We start from the raw sequence: 19,801 nt of genomic DNA on the forward strand, positions 1-19,801 counted from the left end.
CACACAAGGCTTCGGGAAGGGTCGCCGTTAACGTTGACACCCGAGTGTGTGTGTGTGTGTGTGTGTGCAGCGGCAGCAGCGTCACGCAGAGGTCCACCTGGCGCTGGAAGCTCGTCCTGCTGGGAAACAGCCTGCAGCCCAAAGGCCACCTCGACAACCGCCAGCCAATCGGGGAAGCAGGCTCTCGTGAATTTCGACTCGGCTCTCCCTCTCTCCTGCCTCGCTGTTTAATGATCTTGGTAATCTGCGTCCACGCCGAGCTCCGCTCTTCATCTCTCCTCCCTTCCTCCCTGCGCTTCCTGCCTCTTGCTGACTTCTGTCCTCTGCGTCTTCGCCTCCCACAACTCACTTTATGTCTGCCATCGAGACGCTACGGCCCTTCATCGTCCTTTCTTTCTCCTTTTGCCCCTCCGCCTCGGCGAGCCCCTCCCACTTTCGCCCCGTTCCTTCCACTGTGATTCACTCTGGCTATAACTGCTCCATTATTTCCAATAATACCGGCGCAGCGCCCAGAGGAGGCGGCGAAGAGGCTCTGCGGAGCTCTGAGGAGCGCGAGATGCGTGACAGATGAAGAGAAGAAAAATGGATGCCAAACTGCTGTTTGGCAAAGTTGAGAGAAACTGCATGTGTGGCTGAAAATAACAACAACTATCAAAACACGGTGCATTCACACAAGAGCAAGTCTTCATGCCAGTCTGGGTTGTGATTTAAAAGTCCATACTTTAGTACTTTCCGTAGTTCCTGATTTAGTGGAAGTTCACTTGGTTAAACTGTTTCACGCAGTTCATAGAGATGACGGCTGATATGCCTCAGTAGCAGCTATTCACTGCTGTATAAAAAAAAGACAAATACAAATATCTGCAGCTTTTATATTAGACAATGATTCATCTCTGAACGCTGCAATATGTGCAAAAGAGCGCCTCGGGTGACTTCCATTTTAAGTTTTTTCTGTTTTCTCTTTGCCTTTATTTTCAGGCTGAAAGGCAGCAACCGAAATACCCTGACATGTCAGATCTAAACCTCTCTGGAGGAGCCGTAATTGCACAGACTTTTTTACCCGCCTCGCCACTTTGGCTCCTCTAGAAAATCTGTACAAAGCGGGGCAAAGGCTGATGGGTATGCGGGCGCTGTCAGAGCAGTTCCCTCTGCTTTGCTTAACCGCGGTTTAAATGACTTCTAAGACACCACTTCAGCTGATACCACGAAACCGATGACGCCATTATGACCCTGTGAAAAAAAACTGGGCAATGAAATTGGATCCAAGCAATGTCCCAAATCCAAAGTTTTACTGAACCCCCTCGAAAAATCCAAAGAAAGCCCAACAAAACCAACAAACATTTTATACAGTTCCATATATCCACCAGTAAGGTCCCCAACTCCCAAACTTATATAAGTCAGACAATATTCCGCTATTAACGAGCGGTGACGCTGACTTCTTCCTACTAACTGGCCATGAGGAAATCTTCCATCTCTAATAAATAATGTGTGGGAGGACTGCAGGCGCCTGACAGCAACACGCCCTGGGAAATCCTCCTGTGCGGTTTATTCGTGACAAAAATTGGCCACCTGTTCCTCTTAATGAATGCCTGAGGCTCTTTGAAAGAAATACTGAATTTCAAACAGTCAGCCCATTAGTGAGGCGACTGTTTGAAGGCCCAGAGAAACGTTGCACAGTCAAAAGCTACGTGCCCGAAAGGAGCACCTGGGAAGATGAGGACGAGGGACCGATGACTGGTTGTGTTTTTTTCCCCCACTGCTTGGGCCGGTGGTGCCTTCATAGGTTCTTCGGAATTTAATGGCATACAAGTTGTGATGGGTAAGTCTTAAAAACTGTACCAAGTGATCTCTTTTCAAAAATCTAGCCATTAATCCACTAACTGACAGGTCTTTGAATTATATTTCAAATAAAGCGGCTCAGGTTTGACGCGAGTCAAAGCCTCCATGTGGATATTTGAGCTAAGTTTCATTTATTGCCTGCAACAGCTGGAACTTACCAACGTCTCTGTGTATGATCCAGTGAGACTGAAATGATTTAAGAGACTCGAATGGTGACGGTAAAGGAGATGGAAGGAATCAGCCCAGAACAGAACTTCTATGCTCGTCTTAGTTTTAGTCACCTCTTGAAATAACCAAAAAGGTTAATATACTTCCCATAAACACATAGATGAAAATGTATACTCGCAGTACAATAAAAGTAATGTGGTTTTCCTACCCACAGAATGGTTCTCATTCATATATAAGAATATACAAGGAGCAAAGGTCTTGCTCCCTGTTAGCTGTCACGTATTTTGGGTGACTGCTAGCATCCACAAATTAACCAACAAAGACGAAGGTGGACAATGAATCTAGATTTGAAGTGCTCACGGGGAAGAGTTGCTCTCCTCCTCCACGGCCTCCATGGCGCACTGCAGCGAACTCTGCAGCGACAGCAGCTGGCTGGAGGTCTCTCTGAGCATGAACCTGGTGACGAACTGGCCCAACACGCTGGAACCCTGGTACTCCTGGAGGAGGCACGAGAGACAGGGGACGCTTTTAAAACCACAGGTGGCTAAACGAAAGGTGCAATTTAATGCAGGAGTTTTTTCTTCTTTCCCCCTTTTTTTTTTTCTTACCTTGAATGGATCGTCAAGTGGCTCGTATGTAAATTTTGAGACGGTGGAATTCTAATATAGGATTTAATTGGATCCCTGAGTCTCCAAACGTGTGTGATTATGCACTCTCGCAGGAATGTGCAAAATTAAGTGGCGTTGTCGTGATCGCTCTTAAAAAACCAAAACCAAAAACGGAAGCGGGCAAGTGGCCCCTGGTGCAAATGCGTCTTGGGAAAATCTGCCCGGAAGCATCCTGCGACAAGCACCGCTGTTAACTACGCGAATGCCAAATCCCTCCCTGGATTTCCAGAGCCTGACGGTCTTCAAGAGGAGCCGGAGCACAGACAGGAGCAGGACGCTCTCATTAGGACAGGACGCATAATCAGCCGGCAAACATCTGATCCCACGACTCCTGTTTAACAAGCTTTGCCGTTTTGTTTTTACTTACCTGTTCAAATCTATGGCGAATAAACCTGTCAACTGTGACACTGAACCGCTCATGCACTCGCCCGGTGGTCAAATACTTGGCTGCGTGTTTAAAATGGCTGATATCTGTCAGACATGGTGGTACACTTGTGGAGTAAACAGATTTCTGCATAACCAGAGTGTTGGTGGGGTTTATGTCTCAGTGCAGTGCATCTTGTCAGTGAAACGTAAACGACCTCGTAATTCAATGCATTTACTGAAAGAAAATAATGTTTCAATTGAGTGCAAATAAGGTTTTATTTCGTACAATGATCAAAGCTTGCATCCAGCATCCTCCAACAAGCACCAGTGACATAACCGAACATCTCTAACGCTCACTTGTTTTTTCTTGTTTTTTTAATAAGAAACTTATTACATGGACTTTCTTAATGTCCTGCAGATAAACTGTGCGGCTCTTGGGCCACTGAAAATGTGAGGTCCCTGAGAACGGGCTGTTAGTTTTGTCAACGGTCAGTTAATTGTCTGCTCGTGAAATAATTGCAAGACCTTTTGCCAGAATTGACAAGTTAGGCTTGAAGTCTCACCAAATCAGGCGCCGCACTAAAAGCTGCAGCCAAGAATGTAACACAATTGACACTGCAGGACCCAATGTGTGATGTTGACTGTCACAAAGTTCCCTGAGTTGTGTTAGTGGCCAAATGGCCAAAAAGCAAAGTCATCCATCCAAAGTTAATCACAGTGTTGCGCTACAGTTAAGAAGCTAAGTGTGTTCTATCGAGCGATCATCTTTACTTCAAAGTGTAAATTTTGGTCCATATATGCACCAAAACATACCAAGGCCCTGCAGGTACTCAGCAGCTTCCAGCTAAAAAAGTGCGGAACTCCTAAAGTAGGAAATCAGTGTTTTTCTTCTGCTTTGTTTTGACAATTTAGACTATAACTTTAGCAGCTTCTGTCACCTGTGCTTTCACCTCTTGTCAAGTCAATGCCCCCCTGATGTTCCGGTGCATTGATGGTGTTCTGGACTTGTGTTTTCTGGTTGGATTCTATTTGTCAACTGGCAGGCATACGGACGTCAAGGATCCAGGATTTCAAACGCGAGTACTGCGCAGTTGGACTCAGATCCTCGCCAGCATGAGTGTCATGATTAACCGGCGCTGGTGTCAGATTATTTTGTCAGCTGCGGAGCGGACGCTCACAGCTATATTATGAGTTCTCCAAGCGTTGGGTCTTCATTCTCGTCACGCTTTCCGGATCCTCTTCGCCTCAGCCACGGATACGGTTCACACCCCACCGTGCTTCTCATCCCGCCTCCTGGTTCCCACTCCACCTGTTCGTTGCTTCCCTGCCTTTTCCCATCCCCCCTCCCAGATCTCCCAACAATCTGGATTTGGGATGAGCTTTTATTCATAGGAGCCGTTTTAACTCGACAGCCGCCTCTTTGATGGCTTTTCTCAATTGTGTTCCTTCTCAAAATAACAAATCACAGACTCACCTCTTTGGTTTTGTCCATAGCTTTCAAAATGGCAATGTTCAGGCTCTCCAGAGATGACAGCACGTTGAGATACTCTCCCAGGTGCTGGGAGAAATAGTCTGTAAAGAAAACAAGCTGTTGATGTCAAATTCAAAACCACTAAAAGTTTAACTTACCAAAGTTAACGGTCGTGACAGATTTCCTTCAAAAGATCACAATAAAAGACAAAGTGCAGTGATAAAAATATACCCTCACTGACGGTGAGCGAAGTGTTCACCTGCGCCTGACTAACAGTCACTGATATTGATGACACGGAACTAATTGCGTGTTGTTTCGCTCATGTGCAGCGCTGTAACCGACTCATTTACGCCCACGTACAGATGCAGTTATTAACTCCTACACACACCCACGTTAACGTGGCACATCCTGGGATTTACAAAACCGAGAGAAGGATTTACTTATAGGTGGGCGTGTGTGGAAAGTCCCCAGAACAATTTGTAAAAATCCGATAAGCAAAAACTGGGGCGAGGAGACAAAAGGGTGCTTAGCTTAAGTGGTTCTTAGTTCTTAATTAAAAATACCCAGAAGGGCACTCTCAGTGAGCGCACATAGATCTGGAGTTAATACATCAGCGGCAACGCACAGGCAGTGAACTGGAAGAGTCTGCCATGGAAAACATGGTTAACTTCTGTGGACGTCAAGCGGGAAGGATGCCATTCGCATGCAATAAATAATGTACAGGCTTTATTTTGGGTGCTTACTGGTATTTACAGGTGTCTGCCCTATTTCTTCCTTCTATTCAGGCCGGCCCATATAAAAGCCATGCATTTTTTAACATCAGACAAATATAGGGTAGGGTTTTCGCTCTTATTTGCAAATTGCCTGCAGCAGGTGGATGCCGAGTGTGTTGTGGAGTTACTGGCGGTGACTGTTGTGACATAACCAGTCACTGCGGGATGTTCAATCATAATTTCATTTCCAGGTTCAGAGATGGATCAATTATGAGGTTGCCTTCATAATTTGACTGTGAGCAAGAGAGCAAGACTCTCCAGAATAGCTGAAGGCTGCTTTTCAAATCCAAGAGCACAAGTTGACAGAGCAGTATTCTGACATACAAATATTAGGTTGAGACATTTAAGGAGCCATACAACTTCTTGCATACCTGATAGCTTGTCAGTGTCCAAATTGCTGCAGGGTAGAACGCAGGAGGATACAAATGAGACAACATCACTTTACGAGCTACACAGAATATTTTACACGGATAAACTGCCACAAAATGCAACAAAACATTTAGTCCTGCACACATCAAGGTGTCAGGTGTTTCTAATCACCAAGAATGAGGCTCAGGTTTTATGTGTAGAGCGTGACAGAGCCTGATTGAGTGAGAGGCTCCGTCACCTCACAGCAAGACGGTTGCAGTTTTGTTTCCAATCTGGGCCTCACTGTGCGCAGCCTGGCACCTGACGCACGTCAGTTGATGCACTGCGTCAAACACCAGCGGCGCGTTTGGACGCTGATTCTAACACCTGCTGTTTTTATTAAGCAAAGCCCAACATTTTTGTCTCATCTTCAAGTTAAGTTGTCCAAATCCACAAATACTCATAAAAACTGCCATTTTCAACGCTTTAACATGTCTTTTTGTGTTATACAGCAATTACAAGTCACCCCACGCTGAGTTAGTGAGCTAGTTATGGACTGACATAAACTCATCAAAAGAGCAATGAATCACAGACAAGGCACACACTGCCAGAGTCTTATCTCATTATGGATTCTTCTCGTAAAATTTGAACGACTCTGCGCTGTTCAATGTGGCTCGGTGTGTCTACGAGCAACAACAGAGACATTATAATAGGATTGGCTGCACTGCCTGATCAAAAACCGACAGCAGGTGGTTTGGATATAATCTTGGAATTTAGTTGCTGGTGATATATAAATATGGATTTAGTTAAAATGCATAATCATAGTGCTAAACACGAAAAAGATAAGCTACTAAGAAGTCAAACTATAAACAAAACTATTTTTTTCCTTTGTGATTTGACCTCACTTCAGCTGTGTTGGTTGTTACTCTGAGTATGAGAGAAAGCTGTGAAGTATTTAATATTCAATGAAGCCAAGGACATGTAACATAAAGGAGACACATGGTCATTAAAGACCTAATGTGTCACATTTACAAGGATTTATTGGCAGAAAATGGAACAGAAAATGCATATGTAAGTTTTTAATGGCCAAATGTCACCAAAAATAAATGATTATTGTTTTGTTCATGAATGATAAGGATTTATTTACATAAAAAGCGAGTCCACTTGTAAGGATGCGACTGTGTCGCACCACAATGTAACTTCAATAGCCCAGAACCTGGATCCAAGAAGGGTTCCATGATTTTATGTCTGACATCCCAGCTGATATTTAGTAGAAGGATGAGAGGTCAAGTGAATGTATGTGTGTGCTGTGTACAGCTTTCTTCTCTCTACATTCTGTATAAAACTGCCCAGGGCAACACTGTTGGCCATCGGCGAGTAAATGTTTTTGAAATGATATCAATTCCCACTCACTTATTTTGCTGGCCATCAATAGAGTAAAAGAGCTCCTGGAGTTCCTCAGTGGTGAGGACCCCGTCGGCAAAGTAAGTGTTGAACTCTTCGAACGACAGCTTGCCATCATCTGAAACACAGCAAGAGCAACAGACCTGCAGTTTATGACACAGTGGGTGTTGGTTAACAGATTAGGACGGGCAACTCTGAACTGTTGGCATGCGCGAGTGCAAATGTTTGTCTCTAGGTGGCCCTGCGATAAGTTGGTTACGACTCCAGGGTATAAAACCACCTTCACCCTGAGATAACTGTGAAAAGGGTCCAGCAACTCAAATAAACCAACGAAAAAGAAGTTGGACAAGGTGTCCAGGTTCCGGTGTGGAGGCCACAGTAGCTGTAGTAGTAGTACTGGCAAGCTAAGGAGGGGGAGGGAGAGCGAAAGACTCTAAAGTCTAAAATGTAACCACTTGATGTCGCTGTTTCCTCTTTAGAATGCCAATCAGAAACATGAAAAGGCCCATTAGCCAAAAAAAAGGCTCAACAACAACAGCAACAACAACACAAACAACGGTGCGGTGCAAATGGCCTGCGATGTGGACTGACAATGAAGTCTTGATATTAGCGTCACTGTTTAGCTTTGGCCTGCTGGTAAACTATGTGCAGAAAATCTTAATTCCTACCCTCAAAACTTTCCAGACCCAGAAAACTTTGATGGAGACGCAGCATATTGTCAGTAGATGACATGGTCATTACCCTCAGACAAGTTAACTCTGAGCGCAGATTGTTTTCACAGACAGACAATGCGCAGGACAATCAATACAGGCCGATAAATGCTCAGCTTGTCATCAGGAAGGCAGCGCTCCATTGTTAGTCTACAATGAGCCTGCACTGGCACAGATCAGCAGCCGTCCTGGCCACGGACAAATAGCAAAAATAATTTTGTGCTTCTAATGGAGACCAGACCAACAGACGGACAACCGTCTGACAGACACTCATGCAGGACCAAAAACAATGGGAGTAGACAGACATACGGTTAAAACAAGTTTAGCTGGACTGCTGAATCCCAAAGAAAAAGACACACAGACACGTCACAGGCAGGTTAACAGGTATGACCATTTAACAGTTTTTATACCATACAGTTTGAGCAATGCTCCTGGGGAATCAGTGACCCCTTGTCCACAAAGAAGACTGTAAACAAGTTCTGGTTGGCTGACTCAGCAAAGCTTGACAACTCAAGGGCAAACTTGATGACCATCTGCTCGGCTGAAACTTCTCCGACACGCCTTATCATTACCTCTGACCAGAATGCATAATGTGCTGGGAATGAACACAGCTTCTCCATTTCTCAGACTTTATGACGAATCCTGCTAACCTTTATCAATGCGTTGTGAAAACATCACTCAATCCATCACTGGTGAACCGTCGCCAACACGGCTGTCATCGCACGTGAGTCACAGTTCGCACGATGGACGGTGCGATGTTGACAATATAAGTTTTGATTAACTGGTGCATTTCCTTCCTTCCCCCGAGATGAGTCAAGCGTTAAGAAAAAACAAACAAACATAACGACACGGCAGCACCTCAATGCATTCAGGCATGTAGACGTCGCGAGAACGACTTGAAGCAGCAACAGTTCAAGTAGTAGAGGGGGGTGACGGAAAGGGACAAAAGTGATTTTTGAAAGTGGTGAACATGGTTATTGATGTTGATCATTGGCAGTCTGAGCATTTCACCAACTGCAGATATACTGGGATATTCACATCATCACAACCATCTCTAGGCTTCACAGGTAACGTTTCCAAAATGAGAAAATGTCCAGTGAGCAGAAGTTGCGTGGAGGAAAATGCCTCATTAATGTCAGAGGTCAGAGGTCGGGCTGGACAGACTTGTAGGAGACCATAGAAAGGCAACACGATCATAACCACTGGTTATGCCTGTACAGCTTGTCAGTTACACTGAATACATTTTGTAAGCATTTTTTAGAGGAAGAAAACCTCCACCAGTATATTCTAAAACAATTCGAAGATGTACCACTTCAACCACTTAGACTTTTTTTTTTTTTTTTAATATTATTTTCAGAAGTTAAAACTGCAGTTATTTTGTTGACCTGTTTCTATTTGGTTCACCCTTGACTCAAAATGTTTTCGTACAGCACTAAAAGACACAGCAAAGAGAAATGCATTTCAAAACAGCAGTTGTTTTGAATGTGACTGTTTCTTTTGGAAATCACACCCACTGTCATAAAAGGAAGTTAAATGAAGTCCTATTTTTTTTGTTGTTGCATGCATTGGATGCCAATTAGCATCTCTGAGGGATGGTGGTGACAGATGGTGTGAGAAGAAAACGATGAAGTATGGAGAAGACATGTCGTCAAGTGGAGGGATTATGTGTAATCTCCTCTCCTCTACGCCACTTGCTTGACATCACTTGTTCTTATGTTTAGTTTGCACTTCAACTAGGAGAGAAGTCCTGACTGCAGTCATTAATCCTTTATCTAACAATAAATCAAGAGGGCCACGTCAATGCTCGCCAGTTATTAAGGAAAATAAAATAGCATAGCCACATACATTGGTGTGTGTGTGTGTGTGTATATATATTACATTATTTTATACTATCTATTTACATGTAGTATCTCTTTCTGTATTTTGATATATTAAAGTCCTCTGTATGTCCTTGACATAACAGTGTTGACTTTATTGATATAACATATTCAAAAAGAAACCCAAATGGTTTACTAATCCTGGCTTTAGCGAGTGATTAGATGTACATTTAGCTGAACAGAGATAGTCCTGCTTAAATGTTCAAACCAGCACTGATTTTGGTTATGAACTCTATACACTAGGGTAGCATGAAGAAATGCAACACTTGATAAAACAAAAATATCATGGAACCAGAGTCCTTGGTTCTTTTAGAGTAAGGACAAATGACTTTTGCAAAAGCTCTCCGGTGGCTCTGCCCTTGCGTGTGGGTGAAAGTCAAAAGCCACTTGTAATTGGCGAAAATAGCCACGTACGTGTGGACGAGGAAGATTGTGCTGCAGCGGCAGCCAGGCAGAACGCGGTGGAAAATTCACTTGGATGGGATAATGATGACTGATGGCAGCGTCGCTCATTTATTCTGACAGCTGAGGGATGAATGTCTTACTCGCCCAAAGGAATGACAGCAAAAAGTGTGAGCCTCGAAAAAGAGTCTCGGCCCTTTTCAAATAAAATAATAAGGTTGCCCTCTATTGGTTATTAAACCCTGGTTCAGTTTAGCTGAGGAACCCTATTGGTGAATTTCAATTCCTTCATCTTTAAATCATCGTAAAAAAACACTGTGACAAGGATCCTTGAGAGATCGAATTAATATCGCTCTAGTAATTTCAGGACCAATCTTTTCCTTACATACATTAAATGCTGAGCGGCAACCTAAGACAGATCCTCCAGGGATGGTCGGTGACAGATGGCATCAAATTGTGCGGTCGTCTGTTATTTGAGATCAGCGCAAGTCTGTTCAACTCCTGCTGCTGATTCCCGGTTTAATCATTTTTTCTCCCCGGTTGAATTATGGCGATGGTGTGTTAAGTGTGAGGCTGAAGGACAGATGGATTCATGCAACACCGGAAAGTTATTGGGTCCTTGCTTGGACGTCACTCTGAACCCCTGTGTTTTCATTTGCCGCGTTTTGTCCACTTCTATTATTCATCACTGTGCTTGTTTGGCTGCTGCCTCACTCTGATTTATGTGTCTTAGGAGAGAGTCATGTCTATTTTTTATCACCTTAGTGTTTCTCTACTTGAATTTTATTCTGACGTTGAGTCAAAGGGTTTATGGATGCAGCAGCTCAAATGTTTTTTAGTTCAAGCTGTTAGAAATCCAATTAATCTAAGATTAACTGGAGAAAAAGATTAATTAAGTAAAGAAATTAAACTAGACTAGTTATAAAACCACAATGCCCATATTGACCTATTTTGTGTCTGTTGCCAGGCAGAATATATTCAAAGCTATTTGTTCTGGTTGGCGTGTTGGTTGTGTTCTCACTGTAAATGGACCTTCAAATGGGGTCGAGCAATGATCAAAAATTGTGGGCGATCTCGCGTCAGGAGAAAGGAGAAACACAACCTTGTTTTGGAACAATGCCTCAAGTGACAAAGCGCTCTAAATTATTGATGCTAAACCCAGTTAACACTCAGCTGCACATGTGGGTTGCACTCACCGCGTTGTATTACTTTTGATGAGAGTTGAGTCAAGTCAAAGGCACGCCTTTAAAAGAGGCAGCACACTATCCCTTTTCATGTCTAATTCAGTGACTCTGCTCAGTGAGCTGCTTGATATTTTTTTCATGATGATCTGAAAATATTGTATTTTCTTAGGAACTCGTGAAAATAATGGCGTGTGGGTTGCAATTAATTTTCATTCTCCTGCAGCTCTTGCCCCTTTTATTGTAAAACATGTCTTTATTTGATTCAAATGGGTCTATAGAATATTATAATTTGCCAGGCAAAGGACTAAGAATATAGCTTATATGTAGACAGTGGTGGATGTATGGGTGCTCTACACCAGTGTAGAGCACATTAGGTGCCAAATACATCCACGCAAAATGGAATCCTATTTATTATCCATATGATTCTTAGAGATATTAAAAACTAAAGATTGTTAAAGCGAGATATGGGAAGCAAATTTTTCATGAGTGACTTTTATAAGTCATTCCGTTTCATAAATCAGAAAGAACAATCATTTTCATTAGTCAAACAGTACATGATATAGTATAAAAACAACAAGTCACTGCATGGACGCAAGAAACCAAGCGACTTAAACCTCCTCATCTCGCCAGCAGCAAGAAAACAGTCCATGTGATAATTATTATTATATTATTGTGTGTAATAATATGCCTCTGGAAGTGAGCAGAAATGCTTCCTCACTCTATAAAGGGTTAATTAGTGTCAGTGGTGCCGTTGTTATAACTTCAGGATCTAGTGTGTGCAGCCATGCTCTGATTTAAGGTTGAGCTCCACCGAAAACAAATGCACAGTGTGGTGTGAAGACCTGTGCACATGGAGGCACGCTTGCTCCAACACCTAATCCATGCCATGCCAGTAGGAAAATTGGCAAAATTGATCTCCTCTCCATAGACATCAGAGAGCGAAATGGAAACCACACGGCTAGTCGACGGACACGCCGTCCTACTGAATTTGCCTAATCGAGACTTGGCCTCGACTCTCAGCAGATGAGCTCTGTCCAGACCAACACGGACAAATTATGAAACTATATTTATCTATATTTGTCCCTTCACAAGATTTTAGAGAGGTGCTGTAGTGCTACATATCAGGAAAGCATGCGACAGGTGCGCTGAATGATGCGATGGCTATGAAATTTGAAAAATGCATCCAATAATACAGCAATAAAAGTATATCAAAAATATTGATTTGACTTTGTAGGCCGTAAAAAGATGAGTAATCCTAATTTCCATTCCAACAAAATGGTTAAAATTGGAGTCCATTGCCTCAAAACAATTCATACATTCACAATAAAGCAACAGTTACATAAAATGTAGCTTCTCAATCATTGTAAACTTCAAAGTCATTTTTCGGTCAATCCATTGATATTGTATTGCAGACTTGTTCCTGGGGTGTCATAGCACCATGAATCTCCACTGATTTATTTTCAACCATGGATTATGGTGGGGGTTGAGTCAAACAAAACACAACATATTGTGTGGCAAATTCCCGAACCCAAGACAGTGTGAAGATGACAAAGAAAGACAAGCGCCTCTCCCATGCCACACTTTAGTCAAAAAATGGGCAGATTCCCCTGGTGTGTCCCTGAAGTATCAGTGTAAACAAGAACCGAATGAGCGAGTGAGAAAGTTGCTCAAAGTAGGGCACAAAGTAGGCCGCACTCTTAACTCTCCAAAGGTTAGTCCCACTGCAGCCTCTCCTAAGTGGTTTATAAATTCCCATGAATGCATCAGAGCCTACTAGTTGAGCTGTATCTCGTCTTTTTATGGTTAACTTAAAGGCTCTTCTGCAAGCCGAAGCCACCTCAGATACTGGTATTCTTAGCATCGGCGCTCCACTTCCTCTCGGCCATATGGATGGTGTGCTGTGCATATAAAAGCTGCCTTTTGGCCTTGAATCCTACATTTTCTGAGAGCGTGTCACTTTTCAGATTCTCCATCCTCCACTACACAAATGGTTTAAGGCTCGCTGGACTGTTCCTCCTCGTTGGAGCAGAGCCCACAGAGAAGCCTGCTTCATTTAACGCTGTCACTCCATAAAAGCTGTGCTCTACGTCTTCATGGGAAATCCAATATGTGAAGAAACAACACAATCAATTTCCAGCAAAGTTGTTTTAAGCTTTTTTTTCTTTCTTTTTTTAAAAAACAAAACAAAAACACACACATGCATGCAAATACACACACTCAAAGTATTATATGCAGTAACTACAGCAAGAGCACATATTGAACGCGGACAAGATTGGCGATCTGTGACCGCTTTGCCAATTAGGCGATGACCCACTTTGGGTATGTGTGGCTAATTATTCTCAGGATTTCCACTGCATGCCGCAGAGTCAGTTAGCGAGCACTTGGTGATTTTACCTCGACTGTGAGTTCAAAATGAACTTAAGTACATGTTCTGTGATGACACCAGCCTTCTTTCCATCTCAATGCTAAGCAAATTACTTTGTAAAAATTGTACGTTGACATCATGTGGTTGCTACATTACATTATACTAGAAGGAGCTATACATTATACTATATAGATGTATCTGGACAAATAAAAGACCAAAAAGAGGAAAGATGCACAATGCCCCCACACAATGTAAAATAGATAGATAGATAGATGGATGGATAGATGGATAGATAAAATCAGACAAAACCAAAATGCACATGAAAGCCAACGAAACTGGGTAATGGAAGGTAATTGAGATGGCAAGAGCCTAAATAAGTCATGGAAAGGTCAGTTAAAGGATATCGGTCTAATCCAAATCTATACTGAAAAAAACAAAAACAAACATTATCATGCATCTCCTTTCAGTGGGCTGAAATGAGGTCAGTTCTGGTCCTAGGAAGAAATCAATGTGACAGCTGCAGCTTGATCAGGATGCTGCTGTCAGAGTGCTTGGAAACGCAAACACAGTCTGTCACAGCACTACGTCAGAAGGATATCTGGATAACCAGATATCTTTTGATCCGGTTCAAAACATCTATGGATGGACTCCATCCATGTTGATCCATCCGTTTTCTGGATCAACATCTTGAGGGATCTGATTTAAGGAATCCAATTCTATGTAAACCATGTTCTGAGGAAGGATGTGATAGGATTGAAAGCAACTCAGGAGAATAAAAATCATCAGCGGAAAGTTCGGAACAATTCTCGGCAGCTCTAAGTGAAATTAAATTTTGAACTTCACACTGTTTGCTTAAGTACATGGTGCAGCACATTAAACTAGAGGCATAAACAGAACAAGGAAAGATTTATTACTGTGAATATTCTGCCACATGTCTGCTCCCAGAGGCCTTTATTACCAGGAGATGAAGGGCAGCGAACGCTTTGATTGTATATGAATACTGTTCTTCGCTTCTCACCAGCTCTTTCAGTGATGACAGTCTTCTCCACTGAGCTCATTATGATAAAAACCTAGCTTCGAATATAATTGCCGGCCCTCCAACCAAAAAAAAAAAAAAAAAAATATTTGATTCAGTGCGCACAAGACTCGTCAAAGCAAAGGTTAAGAGATAATGAGAAGTAATTGATGTGGAAGCAGCATAATTACAGTTCATGTGAATGCATCAATGTCACATTGATGTCCAATTCCCTGTTGGTTTGTTTTGGTACCTTCTTTTTATCTGGTGCTGAAAAGCAATGAATATCTCTGCCAAAAGCACCAGCAGAGGAAATGAAGACAAATATCAGTGTCGCAACTTAAAAGGCCGGTGAAGGCATCCAATAGCGAGAATGTGACATTTTTTTGAGCAGCAGGACTGACTCCAAAAGGCTTCAGAGGAAAGGAAAAACAATAATATGGATGACAGTCTCGGAGAATTACAAAATACAATGTGTCTGTGCATTCAACAAACCACAAGATGAGAGTGGCTCTTTGTTGAAATGAAAAATGTGCTGCCGAGGGAAGAAATAGCCAAGGATTTGTTTAAATCTACATTGGGGGGGGCGGGGGGGTGAAGAGCAGGCTGCCGAACGAAAAATGAAAGCAACAAAGGAAATTCATCACTACACAATCTCTAGAATGTGTTGCATTCCATTTTCTGGTGACGAAACATGGCGTCGGGGTGTTGCAACAACCTCAGACGTCGTCAAAACCCCTTTTGATTTTGAATACCTCCGTACCGTGATCCCAGCAATCAGACCATCCTACCGCCCAGGCCTAAATAAACGGTGGACAGCCGCTCACACACATGCCAGCTCATAGGCCTGTTGATCGAGACACTGTGTAACAGGGGACTCACAAAATCTTGGCCGTTGTCCTTAGTCTAACATCATGTCACACTGTTCTCTGCCAGGAAACTGTTAATCTGGCGCACAAAAACAAAAAGATGCTCCCATGCAAATAGGCAGCGCATCAAAGCGAAGACAACAATCACGCACAGTGACAAATTCTGCATCACAGAGAATGTTCAGCGCTTACCGTTTTTGTCTGCTCGGCGGAAAATCTGGAGGGGAAAAAAAAAACAATGGAGAGAAGGAGACAGATTAGCCAGGCTTGGCTAAAAGGATTCTTGCAATAAGAGGGTTACGATTTATAGGGTCACGGCAATCTGTGAAACACAAATAGGACACCGGCGCCTGCTGCCGGAGGTCTATTTGTCACGCTGCACAAGGTACAAATGGAACACAAAGGTATGAATGTCGGAGCGCAACCGTGAAGGTGTTTGTGATTGTCGTACGTTGAATGTGTTCAAGGTTTCGGATCCTTCATTAAGGTTTCAATGTTCATGAGCGTAATCATATTATCTCAGGTTCAAGTGGCGGTTTTCAAGAGACACGCCTCCGCTATCTGGAGACCTCAGGGAGGAAACTGCCACTTGCTGTGGCACCTGAAGGACAGTGCTCTCGTTTTTTTTTCCCCCCCATTTGGTGATGGTGGCAGCTGTGTTGTACACGTCGCGCATCACAGGGGCATCACTGCCAAGATGACTCAGTAATCAGATATGAATCATGCATACGAGGGTGTATACATCTTAACACAACTGCTGTGCTCTGGTAAATAGCAGGACAAGAGCAAAAAACAGGGACGCGAAATCTACCTAAATGCATCCAAGTCTGCCTTTTTTGAAACATGATTGTGCAAATTAAACGTATCCATCATTGGTGTCAGTGGTGTAAGTGTGATGGCAATGTCATGTGAAAATAAAATGCAATAAAAGCTTTTTTTGAGATGCTGTCTGTTGGCTGGAATGGCATTTAAGCCAAGCATAATATGTTTGATACCTTAACACATTTCTGTTAGGTTGTCTTCAAACATGTAAACCATAAAAATGTTGTATGTTAATTTTGTTAAAATATCTTTTCTTCTTTTCTTTTGGCTGATTCATTCTGGGGTTTCCACAACGAATCCCATAGAATTGATTTGTACGTTGCCCTACCTGGCAACCCTTTGCATTGCCTTTGCATACAGGTACACACAACACCACCAACAACAATTGGGTTGGAATGATCTAATTAATTGAGAATTAAAACAATACAGACAGATGATAGGACATTGGTGCAGGCTTTAGCAAGTACTTTCTGTCACTACACTTGAATCAGGACATCCGGAACAACAACTCTCGGAAAAAGCACAAATGGTAAGACATAAAAGCTCCCTGCTTGGCCATAATAATCAAAGAACAAGTTCATTGGACCGTGAATAAATGTTAGTGTCTAGAAAAATGCCCATTACAGTCATCCTTGTATGCACACTGGCAGAACAAAAGAACTATGGATTAAAGTAGTAAGATTCGTGCAACTGAAATTTTAATGATCACATTTACTTTTGTTATCATAAAAGTAGTTCAGGGGGCAGGACAACACTGGAGAGAACCCGCTTAGTAGCTTAAAACATACATTTATATATATTTTTGAAAACTATTTTTGAAAGATTGTCATAAAATCATGGAGCCAAACTAATTAATGGCCAAGAATGAGAAAATCATATTGTGGTGAAAAACAAAGTGCACCAAGTTGTTTCCAACAGAGAAGGTTAATTAAACTTTCAAGTCTACAAGAGTCTAATAAAGCACTTCATAGATGGCCCATAGAGATTGGATGCAATCAAGCATCTTTTTATAGACATAACGGAGAAGCGCACATTGAAGCCATAATCTATGGATCAAATGATGTATTTGAAAACAATATACCTTTAAATTGTAGTCCACTTTGCCCCTTTTGGTTTGTTGGATAATGAAGCGTATTTCCTTCTTTTCACCAAACTCTTTTCACCAGAGTTTTATCTCACCACTCACCCATTGAAAATGAGCTGGGTAGTAACATGCACATAAAGGACCATTCATTATTTATACATAATAGTGAGATCATGAAATGACTAAAGAGCTGCTGGATTTCTACTATATTTTTTTTGAAGCCAGAAGTTTAGTCGTTTATTGTTGGCGTTAAAATATGAAGTTGTTTTCATTGTTCAGTGACAACTGAATTTTCTTTTTGCACTTTTAAAAAATGGGCTTTTTTTTCTAGAATAGAATTGTTGTTGGTTTCACTATGCGCATATGCACTATGAGTTTAAATACTGAAAACTCTGGTCGATGAAAAACTAGTACACTTGACAGGCGACAACACAACCCATGTCCGGTATGGCCAACGTTGAATCTCCCCCTAAGTATTGGCCACAGCCTATTTCTCCTCCACTGTGACTATCTGCCATGCTCTCCTGAGAATCAGCTGTGTATTGTTAGCCTTCCCTCTATTATTTAATGGACTCCTCTCTAGGGACAAGATATAACTGTTTATTGTTCTAATAAGACCAATGGAACCACACACAAATGATCTTGCGTTGTCAATTGACAGTGCTGCACTTAACTCTCCACTCTCTCTGCTCTGTCAGAAGATAAATGGATATTGATTTGTCAGACACTGCCAAGTGAGTTACAGACTAGTGTGTTTTTTTTTTGGAGAATTGCAGATGGATAGATAGATAGATAGATAGATAGATAGAGACTTTATTGATCCCTTTGGGATGACTCCCTCAGGGAAATTAAGAGGAAAACAAACAAAACATTTGCTGTCTTTGCCTTTTTTTGATCGACTGCACCGTCCTATAGTGCACCGATGGATGCCTATGGGGAATGGCATCCAACCTTTGAGAAGCACACTTTCAATTTGGTGGCCTAGATCTGCCCAATCACCAGGACAACAAAGTTGAGTTACTGAGCAATATAAGATTTTCTCATTTCTAAAAGCTGCAAAGGTCTGTAACTGTTGCAGTGTTTTAGTTCTGCATTACAAATGTAATCCACTGCACGGTTGCTGAACAGCTTCTTCAGTTGTAACTAGAGGCAGCTTTCAGCCATTGCCTCTGCTTTTGTCACAGCTGCAAGAGTGTTGATTGGTTATAAAAAGAGAAGATGCTTGAGACTGCTTTTCTGCGGGTGGACCGCTCAGGTTGTGCGCTGAAATCTCGGTGGCCGCAAGGACAAAATTTATTGCAAAGATACAATAAGAATTGCAGTTACAATAAGAATATGTTTCTTTAGATTTCATTTCACAGCCTCTGTCTCTTGTTTTTATTGTCAGGCAATGACGAGGACAGATATGCCTGGAGATTTTGACCTGAAGATCAGTGATGTTCGGAGAAGCTGCCTCCTCACTTTCAGAATCCATCCAAACACTCAACTTCAGATCTATTATCTTTGCTCTTTGTCTGTCTCCCTGCAAGCTTCGGCTCTGACTAATAACGAGGACCAGGTAATTTTTAAACCTCTCTACAACAAGCTCACGTCGCGCTATTTCAGGTTCACCTGTCTAGACTCAAACCTCAGTAGTGTCAGTAGTTCTCTCATCCTCAGTCTTACATAACCAAACATTTATTGTTACACTCGTGGTAGAATCCTTTCCTCAGAGCTTTCCATGCGCTTTACCCTCTACTTTGAAGTTGGTGCTCCCCTTTAGGCCATGCAACCCATCAGTTTCCCCCGCAATATGATTCCACCAAAAGGTAAGGAGCTGATAAACGCGCTTGTCGTTTCACTGCATTTCTTGCCTCATTGGAGACAGGAGACGATGATGCATCATTTACAGGCAGCCCAGAAAAGGTCAGGCTTGCTTCCCAGAGTGCTGCTGCTATGATGTTAGGGTGGCAGGTGTGAAGACAGTGGGTTTCCTTGAGCTCTGATGGCACAGTGTGCATGTGACTTCAGAATGGGGAGAGACAATGCCTGGGCTTGTGACTATATCTCGACAATAACACCACATATTTTCTTCTAGCGAATAAAATAGATAAACACATATTGGATCTCAATCTCCTATATTGTTTTCTTATTTTGCTACTGGCGTCCTTATTCTTGAAGATAACAATCAGGATTGGTTGGCCGGAGCAGGGAAGAAGAATAGGACAAAGTGTTAGGTGATCAAACAAGCAAGTCTCACGGCGACGGAGCCGTAGAGGCAGGATGCACAAAACAAAGTCATTAAAAAAGCAGCCATGAGGATGATAGAACCATCTCCCACAAACCAGAACCATTAACTGTCCCTGGCCTTTGAACACAGTGTCACTGGAGGCTTTAGTCGTCTCACTTTCTCACATTCCCATCACACATACTGGAGAGTTGCGGTGTGAGAAATACACA

At 42.4% G+C, this 19,801-nt stretch overlaps 1 protein-coding gene across 2 annotated transcripts in view; it reads right to left on the reverse strand.

Annotated features, from left to right (window-relative positions):
• Window positions 1-19,801, reverse strand: part of necab3 (N-terminal EF-hand calcium binding protein 3) — a 36,775-nt gene that overhangs the window by 13,706 nt on the left and 3,268 nt on the right. For both annotated transcript variants that reach the window (XM_076024832.1, XM_076024833.1), the window contains exons 2-6: window positions 15,649-15,673; window positions 7,044-7,152; window positions 5,654-5,679; window positions 4,513-4,610; window positions 2,365-2,501 (exon numbers count right to left, since the gene is read on the reverse strand). In XM_076024832.1, the coding sequence (XP_075880947.1) occupies window positions 2,365-2,501; window positions 4,513-4,610; window positions 5,654-5,679; window positions 7,044-7,152; window positions 15,649-15,673 (395 nt within the window). The remainder of the gene's footprint in view (window positions 1-2,364; window positions 2,502-4,512; window positions 4,611-5,653; window positions 5,680-7,043; window positions 7,153-15,648; window positions 15,674-19,801) is intronic.

This window comes from Nelusetta ayraudi, unplaced genomic scaffold (assembly GCF_046127955.1).
Source record: "Nelusetta ayraudi isolate G7.1 ecotype Tasmania unplaced genomic scaffold, CSIRO-AGI_Nayr_v1 ptg000017l, whole genome shotgun sequence".
Classification (NCBI taxonomy): Eukaryota; Metazoa; Chordata; class Actinopteri; order Tetraodontiformes; family Monacanthidae; genus Nelusetta; species Nelusetta ayraudi.